General features: G+C 51.0%; 7 protein-coding genes across 7 annotated transcripts; 5 read left to right on the top strand and 2 right to left on the bottom strand.

The window, feature by feature from the left end:
• Nucleotides 1-84: 84 nt before the first annotated feature.
• POSPLADRAFT_1136449 (hypothetical protein) lies at nt 85-5,784 on the bottom strand (the record flags this gene model as incomplete). The annotated part of the gene is made up of 25 exons (XM_024484685.1): nt 85-116; nt 329-509; nt 532-631; nt 662-832; nt 1,124-1,184; nt 1,375-1,603; nt 1,660-1,915; nt 1,967-2,056; nt 2,440-2,528; nt 2,632-2,774; nt 2,833-2,880; nt 2,994-3,093; nt 3,143-3,361; nt 3,492-3,579; nt 3,629-3,847; nt 3,898-3,936; nt 3,977-4,072; nt 4,130-4,240; nt 4,291-4,580; nt 4,781-4,870; nt 4,927-5,011; nt 5,067-5,194; nt 5,282-5,374; nt 5,472-5,573; nt 5,737-5,784. The coding sequence occupies 25 exons, from the start codon at nt 5,782-5,784 to the stop codon at nt 85-87; spliced, it is 3,108 nt and encodes a 1,035-aa protein (XP_024341939.1).
• Nucleotides 5,785-6,208: 424 nt separating this feature from the next.
• Nucleotides 6,209-7,324, top strand: POSPLADRAFT_1136001 (hypothetical protein; the record flags this gene model as incomplete). Its single annotated transcript, XM_024484630.1, has 6 exons — nt 6,209-6,244; nt 6,301-6,338; nt 6,388-6,566; nt 6,618-6,714; nt 6,767-7,193; nt 7,247-7,324. 6 exons carry the CDS (start codon nt 6,209-6,211, stop codon nt 7,322-7,324), a joined length of 855 nt encoding a protein of 284 aa, XP_024341938.1.
• A 468-nt stretch (nt 7,325-7,792) lies between these two features.
• On the top strand, nt 7,793-8,745 carry POSPLADRAFT_1053916 (hypothetical protein; the record flags this gene model as incomplete). The annotated part of the gene is made up of 4 exons (XM_024480463.1): nt 7,793-7,954; nt 8,040-8,232; nt 8,286-8,535; nt 8,589-8,745. The coding sequence occupies 4 exons, from the start codon at nt 7,793-7,795 to the stop codon at nt 8,743-8,745; spliced, it is 762 nt and encodes a 253-aa protein (XP_024341937.1).
• Nucleotides 8,746-9,065: 320 nt separating this feature from the next.
• On the bottom strand, nt 9,066-9,665 carry POSPLADRAFT_1053915 (hypothetical protein; the record flags this gene model as incomplete). Its single annotated transcript, XM_024480462.1, has 3 exons — nt 9,066-9,308; nt 9,362-9,474; nt 9,650-9,665. The coding sequence occupies 3 exons, from the start codon at nt 9,663-9,665 to the stop codon at nt 9,066-9,068; spliced, it is 372 nt and encodes a 123-aa protein (XP_024341936.1).
• Nucleotides 9,666-9,851: 186 nt separating this feature from the next.
• On the top strand, nt 9,852-11,063 carry POSPLADRAFT_1038952 (hypothetical protein). Its single transcript, XM_024477466.1, has 4 exons — nt 9,852-10,622; nt 10,681-10,741; nt 10,806-10,873; nt 10,927-11,063. The coding sequence occupies exons 1-4, from the start codon at nt 9,910-9,912 to the stop codon at nt 10,940-10,942; spliced, it is 858 nt and encodes a 285-aa protein (XP_024341935.1). The 5' UTR covers nt 9,852-9,909; the 3' UTR covers nt 10,943-11,063.
• Nucleotides 11,064-12,260: 1,197 nt separating this feature from the next.
• Nucleotides 12,261-12,883, top strand: POSPLADRAFT_1116712 (hypothetical protein; the record flags this gene model as incomplete). The annotated part of the gene is made up of 2 exons (XM_024483474.1): nt 12,261-12,474; nt 12,531-12,883. Coding segments are annotated over 2 exons (567 nt in total), but the record flags the coding sequence as incomplete, so codon positions are not given.
• Nucleotides 12,884-13,740: 857 nt separating this feature from the next.
• On the top strand, nt 13,741-15,171 carry POSPLADRAFT_1178795 (hypothetical protein). Its single transcript, XM_024488619.1, has 8 exons — nt 13,741-13,812; nt 13,862-13,978; nt 14,030-14,251; nt 14,308-14,371; nt 14,427-14,506; nt 14,558-14,689; nt 14,753-14,991; nt 15,045-15,171. Exons 1-8 carry the CDS (start codon nt 13,774-13,776, stop codon nt 15,091-15,093), a joined length of 942 nt encoding a protein of 313 aa, XP_024341933.1. The 5' UTR covers nt 13,741-13,773; the 3' UTR covers nt 15,094-15,171.
• Nucleotides 15,172-15,224: the final 53 nt, after the last annotated feature.

Genomic DNA, 15,224 nt, shown 5'->3' with positions numbered 1-15,224 from the left:
GACGTTCTCTCCGGAATACCCACGCCCGAGGCTCAGAGCTGCGATGTTACAGTTGAAGCCAGGGTTGGTATTTCTCTCTTCGCACTACTGCTCAATTCTGATCTCCGTATCAGTTTCTGCAAGATGGTCAGGAGGAGGTCCTATCTCACACAGTACACGTTACGATAGCACCTATGGCTTCTGTCGATTCCACTTTCACCCCGTCGAGGCGGCCGTCACTTGTGGGCGATGTCCACAATCCTCGGCGGATCCTAAGCGACTCCATGGTGGGGCAAACAGCACCACCTCGGTGCGTTTACCCCTCAATTGTGCCTTGTCATCATCTGACTGGTGTCCTTCGGGTAGATTGATGCGCGCGCAATCCACGATAGCTCCAGTAGCTCCAGTGGTTGCGCCAGATTCTCAGGTGGTGCAGGTTTTGACCACTGCCGCACAGCGCGTAGCTCAAGAAGCCCAGTCCCAGGTGGTGGCATCGCCCAATGATGCAGGGCCGGAGTTGCAAGCTCTGGCTAAACAGCAACATGTTCTGACTGTGACTGCCCAAGCCTTCAATTCCAAAATGGCGGGGGAGGGCCATGATGGCTCCGGATCACAGTCGAACGCGCTCACAGCCGCAGCACAACAAGTCGTGCTGCAGGCGGCTCGTCAAGTCGCGGCAGACCGCACAGTAGCTGCTGTGTCGTCAGGAATGCCCTCTTCCCCGTCTACCGTCGCATCACAAGTGACGGTGAAGGATGTCTCTGTCGCAACGCAGTCTGCTGTCGCGCAGGCGGTCGACATGGTTGGACCATTATCCAGCGAGGTCGACGTCCTCATGACGGCGAGTTCGCTACTACAGCAACAGACGCGTTTGCCGTCGCAGAATATGCTGGATTCTCAGCTCGCAGCTTCCGATCCTAATCGAACACTCGCATCGGTGACGGCACCCCCACAGTATGGCATGCCCCTGTCAAACTCCGTGCCTGTCTTCTTTCACTCATGACGTTCACTACATACTGCGTAGGGATTTACTTGTTGCGTACGTTGTCTCGTGTGACATATCCTGGATTCGACCTAGAACTTTAGCCTCCTAGCTTCATTAACATTTCGTTAACCTATTAGCCATTCTTTGCACCCATATTACTTGTTGCATATGTAGGAAGTACCGATTGCTTTCGTTGCTTTGACCCTGTACGTATTCAGAACTATGTAAAGCATCTCATTCATGCGCCCAGTGCAGTGCAAATCAACATCATGTATCATTAACAAAAGCATTTTCGCACATAGTACAGACGATTGCGTCAGGTTCATTATCGAATGTACACACTGAGCAGGATTTCAACGTTGGAGTAGTCGGAGCTTCAGGTTGTGAGGACAACTCCGAGCTAGACATACTGCTCAGCAAGGTACCACCGAAACCTGGGCCTTCCTTGCGTCTCTTTCGCTTGTCACGCTCATTGTCAGTGTCAGAGAGCAAATCAATGTCCTCGGTCTGTTCCCGGAGATCGAGGAAGTCATTCGCCAGGATTCCTAATGAAAGGACTGTTGCTGAGCTATCTTCAAGTTCTGCTCCACGATAGAAGAGTCGTTGAGAAATCACAGGGACGTTTAACTCTTCTTGCAACTTGAGAAGCAACGCGTTGAGCGTCAAGGAAGACAAATTCGACAAGCTTCGCTTACCGATACCTTAAGATCCTTGACTGTCATTGCCTTCGTGATTGTGACTCTGCGCTGCTTCACTTGTCGACCTTGCCTGATACGATTAGACTGTCGCAAGCCGCCAGCCTTACGGGAGCCATATGTTGTAATTGGTCGCGGACCCAAGTGTTGCTGTGATACTTGTACGGATTCTTCTGAACAAGACCCTGAGGTAGGTATCGGATCTTTCGCCCCCAGAATGCGGACAGTAATCTCAGTCATATCGAAGTCAGACTTTCTGTGGTCAGAGTTCAGCGTTATTATGAGCGAGAAGGATCAATCCGCGTACCGTTTCAGGCGACAGTCTTGACATATGGCAATGTCATGATCCATCCGCCCACCTGTGTTTTCAACCGCAATCAGAGGGCCTGCGGAATAGCTGGGTGCACATTGATTGATGAGATTATGAAATGGCAGATAGAATCACAGGGAAGCGCACATATTTTCGATAATGTCCCAATCACTGCGCCTAATGAGCGCGATAGATGAGTCTATATCGCTTGTGGAATTGGGATCCAAGGATAACAGTCCATGTTTGCAGATGAACTGAGAGTTGTCAACCTTACTTGGGCGCGGTATTTCACCTGGGCGAAGCAGCCATTGTCGCCAAGACCGCACAAACTGCGCAGGCACTATTGCGCAGGGAATATTTTCGAGCAATGCAGTGTTGCCATTGAGAGCATTATCATGCATGTGCTTCAATCTGGCCTGTCAACGAAGTCAGTCTCATGATACGCCCGCAGTGGCGTAACGCTGACATACCTTCTCCTCTTCCGCCTGTCTTCGATATTCACGCCTGTCTTCTTTTGAAATGTGGACGATAGCTTCGCAGACAGCACACGGTTCGGTATCTGTAGGTATAGGCTTCCACGAAGGAAAAAGCTCTTGTAGCAGACGACAAGCCTTCAGTGATGCGCATGAGCGTTGCCTCTGTGTCGGTAGGCTTGAACGTACCTCAAGAGATATCTTCCGGCGGGCGGTAACATTCGCAGATAGGCCTCCGTGCTCGCATCTTACATGCTGTACAAACTCAGCGGCATCAGGCGGAAGGTCACCCTGTGAAGCAGAGTGCATCTTTGGCTTCGTCAATCGCCAATCTACACCCGGACAGTGAGCCAATTAGCCCTCGCAGCCTTTTCTGACAAGCGGACTTACCTTTCAGCCATTGCTTCGACACCCAGAATCCAGGATCATCTTCTCCTACTGTACAGATACCATCGAAGCGCGATATCAAACGTGGATGTTCAACCTGGTATAGTCGCTCTAGACCCCAAGCATGAACTTAATGATGTGAGCGCACAATATACTGTACCCACCGGTGAACATGTTCTTCACGCACAGTTCGCACACGTCGGCAGGCGAAAGTACAGGATTCCATCCGTAATGGTCTTCAGTTGCGATGCGCTCATAGGCGATCTGGAAGGACGGTCAAAATTATGCAGCCCTTAGCGACACAGCTTCATACCTTGGTGATTAGTTTCATATCGCTCCCTTTGTCTGGATCCAATTTGCCATGGCTGCATACAATCTCCGAAATAGATGACGCCTGTTCTCTTGGCGTGATGTCGCTGACAAGATCTGAGACATTGGTTTGTTGTTCTGCAGGCACAGATGCTTCACTGGTCTTGGTATCATCTGCTTTATCTGCGTGCTGGACACCATTGGGTGATTCTGACCGCGCCTGCTTGGCTGATGGGAGTTTCATCAAATGACGTGAAAGCCACCGTTCTAGACATTGTCGGCTGGCTACAACAGATTCCTACTCGTGCATCAGGATTCGGTTTGGAGACGTGGGCACCGATAGAAAACCAAACCTGGTCCCGTAAGGTTATATTCCAGGATTTGTAGACTTCCCTCATTCTATTTCTGATCTCATCGAAACGTGCTATAGTCTCTCTCTCCCTGGCATGCCAGTTAGCATCAAGAAGTCTGCGCGCAAAAGAGTACGCACCGCTGGACGAAAGCTTTGCATGCTTCTTGATGTGCATCGTTCAAGGTGCTGACTGCCTGCTGTGCGCGATGGGGTGGTGTGAGAGCGTCAGGCGTAGCCGCTCGCATTTTCAAGCCACCACCACAGCTCTGACCGGCAACACAATCCTTCATTTCTGCTTTTCTGTTATCATCGATCCGAGAGTATACAAGCATGTACGCCTCTTTAGAGGAGATGTAGCTAATAATCATTTCAGATTATAGCAGCGCTGAATGAAAACAGACACTCACGCTGTGGTTTCGGGAGCGCTCGTGCCCTTCGGCGCTGGTCTGCGAGCAAAGTGAACGTCAATGCCTTTCCCGGACGTACGGGCTTGAGACGAACTCTATGATCTCGATGTCGCTATCACTGTCGACTCGGCGACGCTTCTTGGGCTGCTGTTGTGAGTGGCCGTTTGCCTTTTTCCTGGAACGAAAGACACCTTAGCCCTCGCCTAAGAGTGTGAGGGCTTCCAAACGTTACCCTTTGCTGTCCGCCTCTGCCTTTGGTTTATCTTTGGACGTATTGGGTTTGGCCTCCAAAGAGTCGATTTTCGTGACGGTCTCGTCATTGAACTGATACCACGCTTTATTCCTGATGAAATGTTAAATTCAATTCCATGTCGTTGTAAAATGTACACCTACTGAAGGTCGAAAACCTGCGCCTCATAGTGACCATGGTATGCGCTCGCACCCTTGTGAAGGAGGACACCCCGCAACTCGTACAGGTTCTTACTTTTCCCGCTGTTCTGCTTCCCGCGCTGCTTACGCTCCTCAGGCGGGCCCAGGAATCGATCCATGTCAATAAAAGTAGGGAAAGAGATGGTGTGCTTGCTCTTCTTGCGTTCCATAGACGCGAGATCGTAGACGAAGCGTAAGAGTGAGAAATGAACCACGGGAGGCAATTCCTTCAGTTCGGTATATCTCTTGGCTTCCTGCAAGCTATCGCAACGCGAGCACAGATACCTGAGGGAAACGTCAGCGCGCATCGAATCATAGGAGTGATGCAGCTGCACTTGTTGTCTCCTGATAGAGTCTCTGGTTTAAGCAACACGTTGAGCTGTTCTTCTAGTGTGGCGTTATTCTACCGTGGATGTCAACTCGAGAAAGGTGACAGGTTGATTCATTTCGCTACCTTGATATTGACTTCAATCTCCAGGAAATCGGAGTCGCGCTCTGAGCGATGTTGGCATTTCTCACAAATTGTGCAATACGACTGCTTTCCCTGAAACTAATGGACATCTATGAAACGCAATACACGGAACCCTAGCTGGGACATACTTGATCAGAAATAAGCGTCTTCAGTCCCGGGTCCGATTGCTTGGCAAACTCAGTGTCGAGGTGAGCCATGAAGAGCTTCGAGAACCTGGACAGCTTGAGGTCAAACAACACAAAGCATGTGAGGTCAAGTCAGAACCCACTCTTGAGCGTCTTGCTGTTCTGACGTTCGCAGCTTCAAACTCTCGACGAGCTTCACGGGGTTGAATGCGCTTTGCGTACTCTCCTGCATGGCAGCGAATGTGACCTGCAGCTGGAAGATGGGAGACTCCTAGAGTGATCAACAGTCAGTAATGAATGACTTGGAAGCAATGGAATCTGACTTCAAGTTTGAACTTGGCATCCTGGGGCAACTGACAGCGATATACACCGCTACGAAACGGTAGGTCTTGGAACCACACCTGTACTTGATTGTCACGGATACGAGTGCAATGAGATGAATTTGGCAAACCTGTAGGAAGGCATTCGCATAACAAGTGGCGCCTAAGTTCTGGGCGCGATGACGCTCTCAGCTGAATATTGTGAGCTGGCCGCCACGAACCACGTACCTTCAGACCGACAGGATGTCCAGGTTCCCTTGAGTCGGTCAGCGGATTCTCCCCTATGTCCGCTGCTTTCAAAAAGAGTCTGCACGCCTTCTCTACATGTAACTGTAAGCATCGGGCAGCGCAACAATTCAGGCAGTCTTGCCTTTGTCCTCCCACTTGTCTTGTCCAAGGTAATTGAGGCAGTACGGATTGCTCTTGCATGACTTGCTACTGCACGAAGGCCCCTCGTCGTCCGAGATGACAATGACGTCGTCTGCCAATTCACCTGGAGCCGGATTCTCCTGGGACTTCCGTGTGGTCGGAGCAGATCCATCCTCAGTAGGGATGTACTTGTTAAGACACAGAGTATGTGTACTCCTATTCAAGAGCCCACAAGTTGCCAAACGATGTTCCAGCGTGATATCCGACGCGTCAGACACATCGGTGCCCACCCAGCCCCACGCTGAATACGAGCTGTTTCTCGTCAGTTTGGCGCGCTTGAGCCTTTCTCCCGCGCCCAGGCCAGCCGGTGCAGGAGATTGTCGACGGGTCCTCTTGGGTGGCATGCTATAAGCACGAGGACAATTATCCAGGATGCGACAATGTCGGAAGCAGGTTAAGTAGTAATTGAAAGGAGTGGCTGAACGCGCGTGGGTGGCAGAGCTCGCGTCAGACAGGCGCTTACATTCTCGATCACGTTGGGCGTGATCGACCCATGCAGATTTCTGCAGGCAGCAACCATCCTCTCCATTGCAGACATGTCCCGCCCAGAATTTCAAGCACCTCCAGAGATCGTGCGTTCAACTGCTCGCGTGGCCAGAAAGTGACGCTCATTCTTACCCTCTAATAGTATTATGGCGACACAGAGGCCAAAAAGTACACTAACAAGTGAGTGATCTCGACTTACCCTTACCTCCAGCATCTCATCTCACAATAGCTCTCGTATACAGCAAATCCAAGCGGATATGACGTACCGTGCATTGGAGCTGTTGAGTCTCCCCTCGGACCAGCCAGCCTTGCTGCTTGATATTGGTTGTGGTTCGGGACTCTCAGGTGAGATCTTGGATGAGGAGGGCTACAATTGGGTCGGAGTAGATATCGCTCCGAGCATGCTAGGTGAGTATAGTAACCTCGCACTTGGTCTTGTCGACTCAACGTCATCGATAGAGGTTGCGCTTGAGAGAGAGGTCGAGGGTGATCTATTTCTACAAGATATCGGCCAGGGATTCGGCTTCCGTCCAGGTAGCTTTGACGGGGCAATAAGGTGCATCCGAAGTTTGCTCTAATTGTAAGGAGAAGCACTGACATTGTTCTAGTATCTCTGTCATTCAATGGTTGTTGAATGCGGAGACCTCACATCCAACATCCTCCCCACCACACCGCCTTACACGCTTTTTCACTACTTTGCATGCAGCACTACGGAATCCTTCGCGTGCTATCTTCCAGTTCTATCCAACGTCCGATGACCAAGTTCAGCTCATCACATCAATAGCACAAAAGGCTGGCTTCGGCGGAGGTGTTGTGGTAGACTACCCCAATTCCAACAAGGCACGGAAAGTATTCCTGTGTCTATTTGTAGGAGGTGGGGGTGGACAACAAGTTCCGAAGGGCCTTGAGGTCGATGCTGAGGAGGATGACGCCCGGGTGAAGTTCGAGAAGGCAAGAGAACGGCAGCGTAAGCGAGACAAGAGTGGCAAGCGAAAAAGCATCAAGGACAAAGATTGGATCCTCAAAAAGAAAGAGGTGCGTCGTCAGCCCATTGTACACAGGATATCTGTCTAACGTATCCTTTGTAGCTGTACCGACGGCGGGGCAAGGAAGGAGTGCCCAATGACTCGAAGTTTACAGGGCGGAAACGGAAGGCGACATTCTAGCTCTCATTCTCTTTTCTGTTGTATCCTCCTATCGCGTGAGCCGCATGTTCCATGCATTGCCTGTCTTTTCGCGCCTTCAGCGGCTTCGAATACCGCCCAAGAGCCCCCACGACCGGGGTGAAAATGTGTATCAATGCTGTCGCAACTGCAGCGCATCACAGGTTTTTCTTAGTTGTTGAGAACCATCATAGTATTGTATTATTGTTTACAGTGCATGTATACACGCTGATCAGCATCGACCCGTCCCCTCTTGTAATTGCGGTACGCGAAATAGTGATCCATACAAGAAGGTCTGAGCAGAGAGGCCTTTCATCATGAATGCGATTGCCGAGAAGCCCCAATCCCTGGCAATGAACTCGGCAAGCGCTAAACCGTCCGAGCACCTTGATCCTGCGCGTCATTGTAGTAGACGCCATCGTCCTTTATACCCGACCCACTGTGCTTTGAGAAGACCGTGAACAGAACACCATGTCTGGCACAGGACCTCGAGAGAACATATTTCCGACGCGTATGGCGCTTACGAACACCAAGCTTCGCCTGAGAGGAGCGCAGACAGGACACTCGCTCCTCGCCAAGAAGCGAGATGCGTTAACGACCAGATTCCGGGCCATTTTAAGGAAAGTGGATGAGGTACGTTCGCAGTCTACGTACATTATTCCAGCAACGCATTGTGACGTTTCCGTAGTTGAAGCTACATGGCTGATTTACTTGACAGGCGAAGCGAAAGATGGGTCGAGTGATGCAACTGGCGTCCTTCTCTCTCGCAGAAGTCACATACGCAACAGGGGACATCTCTTACCTTGTCCAGGAGCAAGCGAAGTCGGCATCCTTCAAAGTGAAGGCGAAGCAAGAGAATGTCTCCGGTGTCGTACTGCCTGCGTTCGAGGTGGTGAGGATACCACGGAACGGTTCGTTCATCCCCTTATTGGCTACCGCAATCTGATGCACGGGGACTTTACAGACTTCAATCTCACTGGTCTTGGCCGTGGTGGTCAACAAGTACTGCGAGCGAAGGAAGTATACGCTAAGGCAGTGGAAACCTTGGTGGAACTGGCATCGCTACAGACCGCCTTCATGATTTTGGACGAGGTCATTCGTGCGACCAACCGCCGTGTTAACGCAATCGAGCACGTAGTTATTCCTCGATTGGATAACACAATCAAGTACATCCTCAGCGAGCTTGACGAAATGGACCGAGAAGAGTTCTTCAGGTCAGTGGAGTCTTGTTGAATGTTAACATCATATTGAGCCCCAATCTGTCCAGACTGAAGAAAGTACAAGGCAAAAAGAAGCGCGACGCAGAAGCTGCGGAAGTACAGAAAAATGCAATCCAGCAGGAGGTCATCAATCCAGAGTTCGAGCCTGAGTTTGCGGGAGGCGGGGATCTCCTGAGCAGCAAAGACGAAGACGTTATCTTCTGATTGAGCACACACGTTGAGAGAATGTATGCATGTGGCCATTGTAATGCAGGCGAATATCTCATATGGCATGTCATGTGCGTACAGAGTGCATACATACATGATGTGATTTTGAGTGTATGATGCAGGACCGGACGGAAAGCAAAGAGCAAAGAAAGAGCAAAATCACTGCATTCAAAGAAAGAGTCAGATAACACGTCGATATGAAACAACAGAATCGTAAACATACGTCAACCATCTCAACATCCTCACCCGAACTGCTGCTCTTCTTACGGTCTTTCCTGTCGAGGATTGCCCGCCTGCAAAGGATAGCGTGAGTCATTTCACGGGAATGCGCTGACGCCATAGACATACCTGTCCTTGTCTAGCTTGATCGTCGTGATAACGACATTGCTGGGGTGGATACCGATAGGGACCGCAGCACCGTTCGACTTGTCCCGTTGGACTCGGTCAACGTGGATCACCCACTTCTTGCGGTACACCTGCGTGACCTTGCCCTCCCGACCTTTGTACTTCCCGCGTACAATCCGGACCTCGTCGTCCTTACGAATGGGCAGTGAACGAGTCTATTTCACGCTTGAGACGTTATGTTCTCTGTTGTGACTGGGAGCGTACGTACGTTGTGCTTGCCGCGCAGCTCCTTCGAGAGAGCAGAGGACATGATTTTGCGGCGGATGGACGAGGGCGCCGAGAAGTGCGCCTTGCGCGCCTTGCGGCGGGAAGAGGACACGTCTGCATGAATATACACCAGAGAAGAGCACTATCAGTACAGAGTCATCCAAACAAGCAGCACAGGTCATCCAGAGAGCATAGCGTCCATCCAGCCGAAACCTCCGCAAAATCGAGCCGGTTTTTCGCGCCCTGGACGACTGGCAGCATTCCAGATAGCGACAAAACAGCAACTAACCAGCGTTGAACTTCATCTTGAGGATCTTGACGATTTACGGCGGGTGGGCGGGACGTGTAGACTTTCCAGCGTGCGGCCAAAATAGTCAAGGTTCCCACGCGCTTCGATCCAGAGGGACCCCGAACACCTCAATCGTCATTTGTATCATTTCCTACGCGAAATACCCGCAGTACTGTCTTAAACACAATCCACATCAATTCATCTGCCCTCTGACTGCTCTGTGCGCTGCATTTTGTGACTAGACAACTACAGAGCTTATCATGTCCTCTGACGACAAAGTCCGCCCGACGAAGCTCAAATTCAAGGGGGAGAAAACCAAGAAGAAGCGCAAGAGGGAGGATGGAGAGGAAGGTTCAAGCACTAGCCGACGTCGCCGCAAAGAGGAGGAAGAGAGTCCAGAGACATGGGTGCTACCTGAGAGTGCCCACGAGATTCGTGGCCCAACTTTTATCATGCATCCTTCTGATCCTTCACCCATCTGCATCACGTATGACTCTACCCGGGGACGCATTGTGCTGCATTCGCTGGACAAGGACAGGACTGAAGGGCAGGAACCAGTAAGCTTCCTCGACCGTACACCAGCTGAAGTGTCGCAAGTGTGGGTAATTACGCGCGTAGCGGGTTCGCCCACAATCAACCTACGTACCGGTGTTGGAGAAGGGAAGTTTCTATCATGCGACAAGCACGGGCTAGTGTCTGCGGACCGAGAAGCTCGCGGGCCACAGGAAGAGTGGACCCCTATCGTCCTACCCGATGGCATGGTTGCTTTCCAGAACGTCTATGAGAAGTACCTGGCTGTCGATGAGGTCGCCGGCGGGACTATCGCCCTACGCGGAGATAGTGATGAAGTTGGATTTGCGGAGCGCTTCTGGGTTAAGATCCAAAGCAAGTACAAGAGAGAAGCGCATGAAGAGGAGAAGAAGAGGACGGAGGGTGTGACCGATGGCATGAAGGTGGACGAAGCCGGTGCAAAGTGAGCATGGCATTTAACTCGGTTTTTGTCGCGCGCACTCATTGACGACGCTTCTTAGTAAAATCTACCAAGCTTGGGGTGCCGGGCGGTCGGTTGTATCTGTGGATGACAAGAAGGAGGTATGTAAATCTACAGCCTTCGCTTCGTCTATGCGTCCCTGATGGATATCGCCTGTTATCATAGCTGAAGCGCGCTCGTAAAGAGGGTCGATTAGCGGAGGCACTGCTAGACAGGAGGGCGAAGTTGAAGAGGTACGTGGTCTCGAGTATTGAGCGAAGATTATGAGACTGACATTGTTATGTAGCGATCGATTTTGTTGAGTTTACGCTTAGTAGTTGTAGTTTTATCTCCAGGGGAGTGCTATCTACGTTCAGTAGGGCAATTTTGACTGCTGAGTAGGTACTATGCGTGATCCTGACCAACCAGTGTTGAGCGTAATCCATTATGGGCAATTCCTAGTCATCGTGCGAGATAGAGTGGGGTCTTGGTGGCATGCAAACACAAGTCAATCTGATTCTGGGTCATATCCTAGTAAAGCCACTGGCCCAGGCGGACAACGTCCACCAGTTGTGGCACAAGTCAGTGGCGTATGTATCTGTCGCACGTGGCACGCGACTGGCACGCGTACATACCGCGTCGCGTTCGGGCGCCTGCGGTGCGCGTGTTTTTCTTGTACAAGTTGCCGTGTTCTCAGTTTTGTCTGGTCATTGTACTCCAAACGCGAGGCATAATGGTACACAGGCACTCCACTATCATTGAAGCGTACAGTACCCTTGGCCTTGAACAGGTCAGTTGCTATAAATGCGACTGAGAGATTCAAGAATGACAAACTAACCGTGAATGGCCAGGGTTCACCACTCGAACTCGTAAAAAGCACATACAGACAGGTATGCAGCATATACTGTAGGAACGTGAGTGGAATGTAGATGTTTACATACCACAGCTTGCCTTGAGAACACACCCCGATAAGAACCCCGGTAACGAAGACGCCACTGCTCAGTTCCAGCGGCTGAGTGAAGCATACAATGTCCTTCTTAAGCACTTGGATGGATCAAACAACAGCTACGACAACTATGATGATGAAGACGACTACGAATACGGTGACTATGGCTACGACGATACGTACTACGAGGAACACCTTGAGTTCTACATGTCAGTTCCCACACTAGCCCTCGTTCACTGTTGGAGCTTATAGTCGTGGTAGGTTCTTATTTGAGGAACTGTTGCGCGGCAGAGCCAGCCGTCACTCCAACATGCGTGAGTCGAAACACGATCATGCTGAGATTCACTTAATATATTGCATATAGGCTATCGTGACCAACACCCCAAGCCGCCACCCGAAACCCCAAAGCAGTATCAGGCACGTTTCCGCAGGATGCGTGAAGAGCAGGAGCAGGCAGAGGCTCGACGTGCACGGGAAGAGGCATCACGCAAAGCTGCAACAGAGAAAGCACGTGAGAGGGGTGAGTAATCTTCACTTGTACCGACACAACCTAATTCGCGTTGTGGATAACGCTAGAGAGAAAGGAAGCTGAGGAACGACAGAGAATGAAGGCGTTCAACAAAAAGGCACAGGATGCAGCGTCTCAGAAAAGCGCAGAGCAAAAGGCTCGTGCACAAAGAGAACATTTACAGGCTCTTCGCTCGGAGATATTCACTGCGGCCCGATGCGGAGACCCAGAGAAAGTTAAAAAGGGTGTTTGGGAAGACAATGTCGATGCAGCCGGTGGCGAAGTAAGGAAAGGCTCGGAGGATTTCTTGCAGTCTCTTCCTGAAGACAAATCGGAGACACTAATGCATATCGCTGCGAAGAATGGGGATGCTGACTTGATAGAGTGGCTTGACACCCATGGTACGCTGTCTAGGCTTTCTAGAAGAATGAAATGCTAACTTAGATCTACTGTCCAGGTGCTGAGGCCGGAGAACGTGACTCTAACGGCTTCACCGCCTTCCACGTAGCCTTGCAGCGTGGCCATATCGATGTTATCAAGTATTTCTTTACGACATATCATCCCCATGACGCGGATCACGACGAGGTCTATGCTCGTCCTCAATCAAAGTCACTGCTGCGTCTCGCGGTCGACTCTTCAGCACCCGAGGCTGTCTGGATGATTCTGGACAAGGAACTAGCGACTGAAGAGGAAAGGAGTGATGCGTGGCGATACACGATGTCTGACGCAGGAAAGACTGCTACCTTTGGTCCTCCCTCTAGGCAAGATCCGGGAAAACACGACGAGATCCGCAATCTCTTGAAGACCTTCGGTGGCTTCGAGGTGGTTGAGGAGAAGCAAGCGTATACTGATCGCTCCGAAAACATAATTGACTCCACTGTAACCCCTGCCGACTCGCCAAGCTGCACGCCTTCCCTCCCGCACGAACCACGATCGCGAGACTCGTCTAGTGGCCACAATGTCCGGGAAATTGATTCGGAGCGTCCTCCAAGATTTCACCGCGGTCAGCGTTACTTCCGCCGACCCTACAAGCAACATCACCAGCCTCGTTCACATGAGCCATCTTCCAACGTTGAGCAAAGCACATCAAAACCCGTTGATTCGCGCGTCCCAGCAGATGGCATGCGTCCTGATCATCCCTTTGACGGTCGAGGACGAGGACGAGGGCGGGGTCGCGGAAGAGGTAGAGGTGGAGTGCGGGGTCGTGGGCGGGGCCAGCCGCCTGCGTAGTTGTTCAGTTATTCTTGTTCAAGCTGTTGCCACAGATTCATCGCTTTCGACAGTTCTCTTATTGCATCATGATCTGCAAGCTTTCCCGTTGTCAATCGCTGTTATAGCCTCATCTAGCACCCTTTATATATGTATATGCATTCTGTCCTAGAGCATCCTTCTCGGAATACGTTACAATCTTGTACTGTACAATTTATGCAACTGAAATCAGGATTTGGTTGTTGTTACGAATTACACCTTTTTCCCGTGCGTGCTGTGTGTCCCCAGGTAGCATACAGGGCTCTCCTGTCTTCGCCTTAGAAGCTTTGCTTTACGCTCATCGCTGGACCCACAACCTGCAGCCTGAGCGTGTGCTTACGTAAGCGCTGACAAACGACCATCTTCTCACTATCTCAGCACGCCGCTCTCAGCGCTCAAACTCGCCTCTTCATAAACACCAAGTACCCCAGCATAGCAAAGACTTGCACATCATGGGTCGACTCGCGGAAATGCAGCGTAAGCTCTTGGAGGTATGTGGCATTCTGCTTTTGCTTTCATTTCAGAACTGACCTCTAGTAGCAAATGATGGGCCCTGAAGCAATGGGTGTCGCGAATGCCAATCTGACGTGGTCAGACGAGAAAGTCTGCAGGAACTTTCTCTGCGGAACATGCCCTCACACGCTTTTTACCAACACAGTAAGTAGTAGGGCACATGCATCCGGGAAACGTAGCTGACTGGCATGTCAGAAAATGGATCTGGGTGCTTGCCCGAAGTCTCACACCGAACGCTTGAAGACGGAATACCTGCAGGCGAAGGAGACAGATCCGAACAATCCCATATTTTCTCGCTTTCAAACAGAATACGAGTCCAACATCTTCGCATTTGTCGATGAGTGCGACCGTAGAATCAGGGCAGCGCATAGGAGGCTGGAGAAGACTCCTGAAGAGAACGCGAAGACGACCAACTTGGTATGCTCCGTGGTCAGCTCTCACACATTTGATGCTTACATTCGCCTTGTTTACAGATGAGGGAAATTGCTGAGATTGAGTTAGCCATCCAGGGAGGCACAGAGAAGATTGAGACACTGGGCACGTATGGTTTGTTCTCCTATTGTTACTTCTGACTGACTGGTATCCTTTCCAGGTGAACAAGGACAGGTGGATGAATCTATGCGGGAGATGGCCGCTATTGAGGCATTGAAAAGCGAGAAAGCAGAGAAGGAGGCACGTCAGTTAGCTTCATGATGGCGGGTTCGGTACTGACGTTTTGTATAGCGAGAGCTCCAACAGCTGACTGATACGTCCGGCGCATCTGGTCATCAGAAGCTGCGTGTGTGTGACGTTTGCGGTGCATACCTCTCCGTCCTCGATTCGGATCGTCGTTTGGCTGATCACTTCGGAGGAAAGGTTGGTATATTAGCATTTTATATATTGATACACTGTCGGCATTCATCTAACCCTGCCACTTAGATGCATCTAGGCTACCATGAACTGCGTAACATGTTGGTCAAGTTCAAGGAAGAGCGTGAAAAGCGCAAAATGGGTCCGCCATCCTCAGTTCCTTCGGGCGCTCCTGCAGGCGCTGCAAGCGGTGGCATTCCGCCTGCTGGTGGAGTTCCCCCCCGGGGCGGCGATCGAGATTATCGGTCATCGCGGGATGACTTCCGTGACCGTGATAGGACGTTCGACAGACATGCATCTCGCTTTGAGTGAGTACATAACACTATTTTTTCCGTATTTCAACTGACTCTTTGTACCGCAGTGAACGGCGGAGAGACCGTTCTCGCTCGCCAGGGCGGAGGAGATATTAATTCATCCGGGGCGACTCTATTTCCGACTTTCTTGTACTGTGTTGACGCAGAATAGCGATGTATATGATTATTAGCGTCATGACAACGTGTGCGGGCATGAACCGTGTGGTCATGCCACTTGTTTCGTAAGG

Source organism: Postia placenta (genome assembly GCF_002117355.1).
Source record: "Postia placenta MAD-698-R-SB12 unplaced genomic scaffold POSPLAscaffold_3, whole genome shotgun sequence".
Lineage (NCBI taxonomy): Eukaryota > Fungi > Basidiomycota > Agaricomycetes > Polyporales > Adustoporiaceae > Rhodonia > Rhodonia placenta.
The sequence above is the reverse complement of the archived record's forward strand: the minus strand, read 5'-3'. Positions and strand labels throughout refer to the sequence as shown.

Bases quoted from the DNA above. Each gene is read 5' to 3' on its own strand.
- POSPLADRAFT_1038952 (XM_024477466.1), top strand. From the start codon at position 9,910: ATGTCCTCTGACGACAAAGTCCGCCCGACGAAGCTCAAATTCAAGGGG. The intron at 10,623-10,680 runs GTGAGCATGGCA...GACGCTTCTTAG, and splicing joins GTGGACGAAGCCGGTGCAAA to TAAAATCTACCAAGCTTGGG. The intron at 10,742-10,805 runs GTATGTAAATCT...CTGTTATCATAG, and splicing joins CTGTGGATGACAAGAAGGAG to CTGAAGCGCGCTCGTAAAGA.
- POSPLADRAFT_1178795 (XM_024488619.1), top strand. From the start codon at position 13,774: ATGGGTCGACTCGCGGAAATGCAGCGTAAGCTCTTGGAG. The intron at 14,507-14,557 runs GCACGTCAGTTA...CGTTTTGTATAG, and splicing joins GCGAGAAAGCAGAGAAGGAG to CGAGAGCTCCAACAGCTGAC. The intron at 14,690-14,752 runs GTTGGTATATTA...CCTGCCACTTAG, and splicing joins CTGATCACTTCGGAGGAAAG to ATGCATCTAGGCTACCATGA.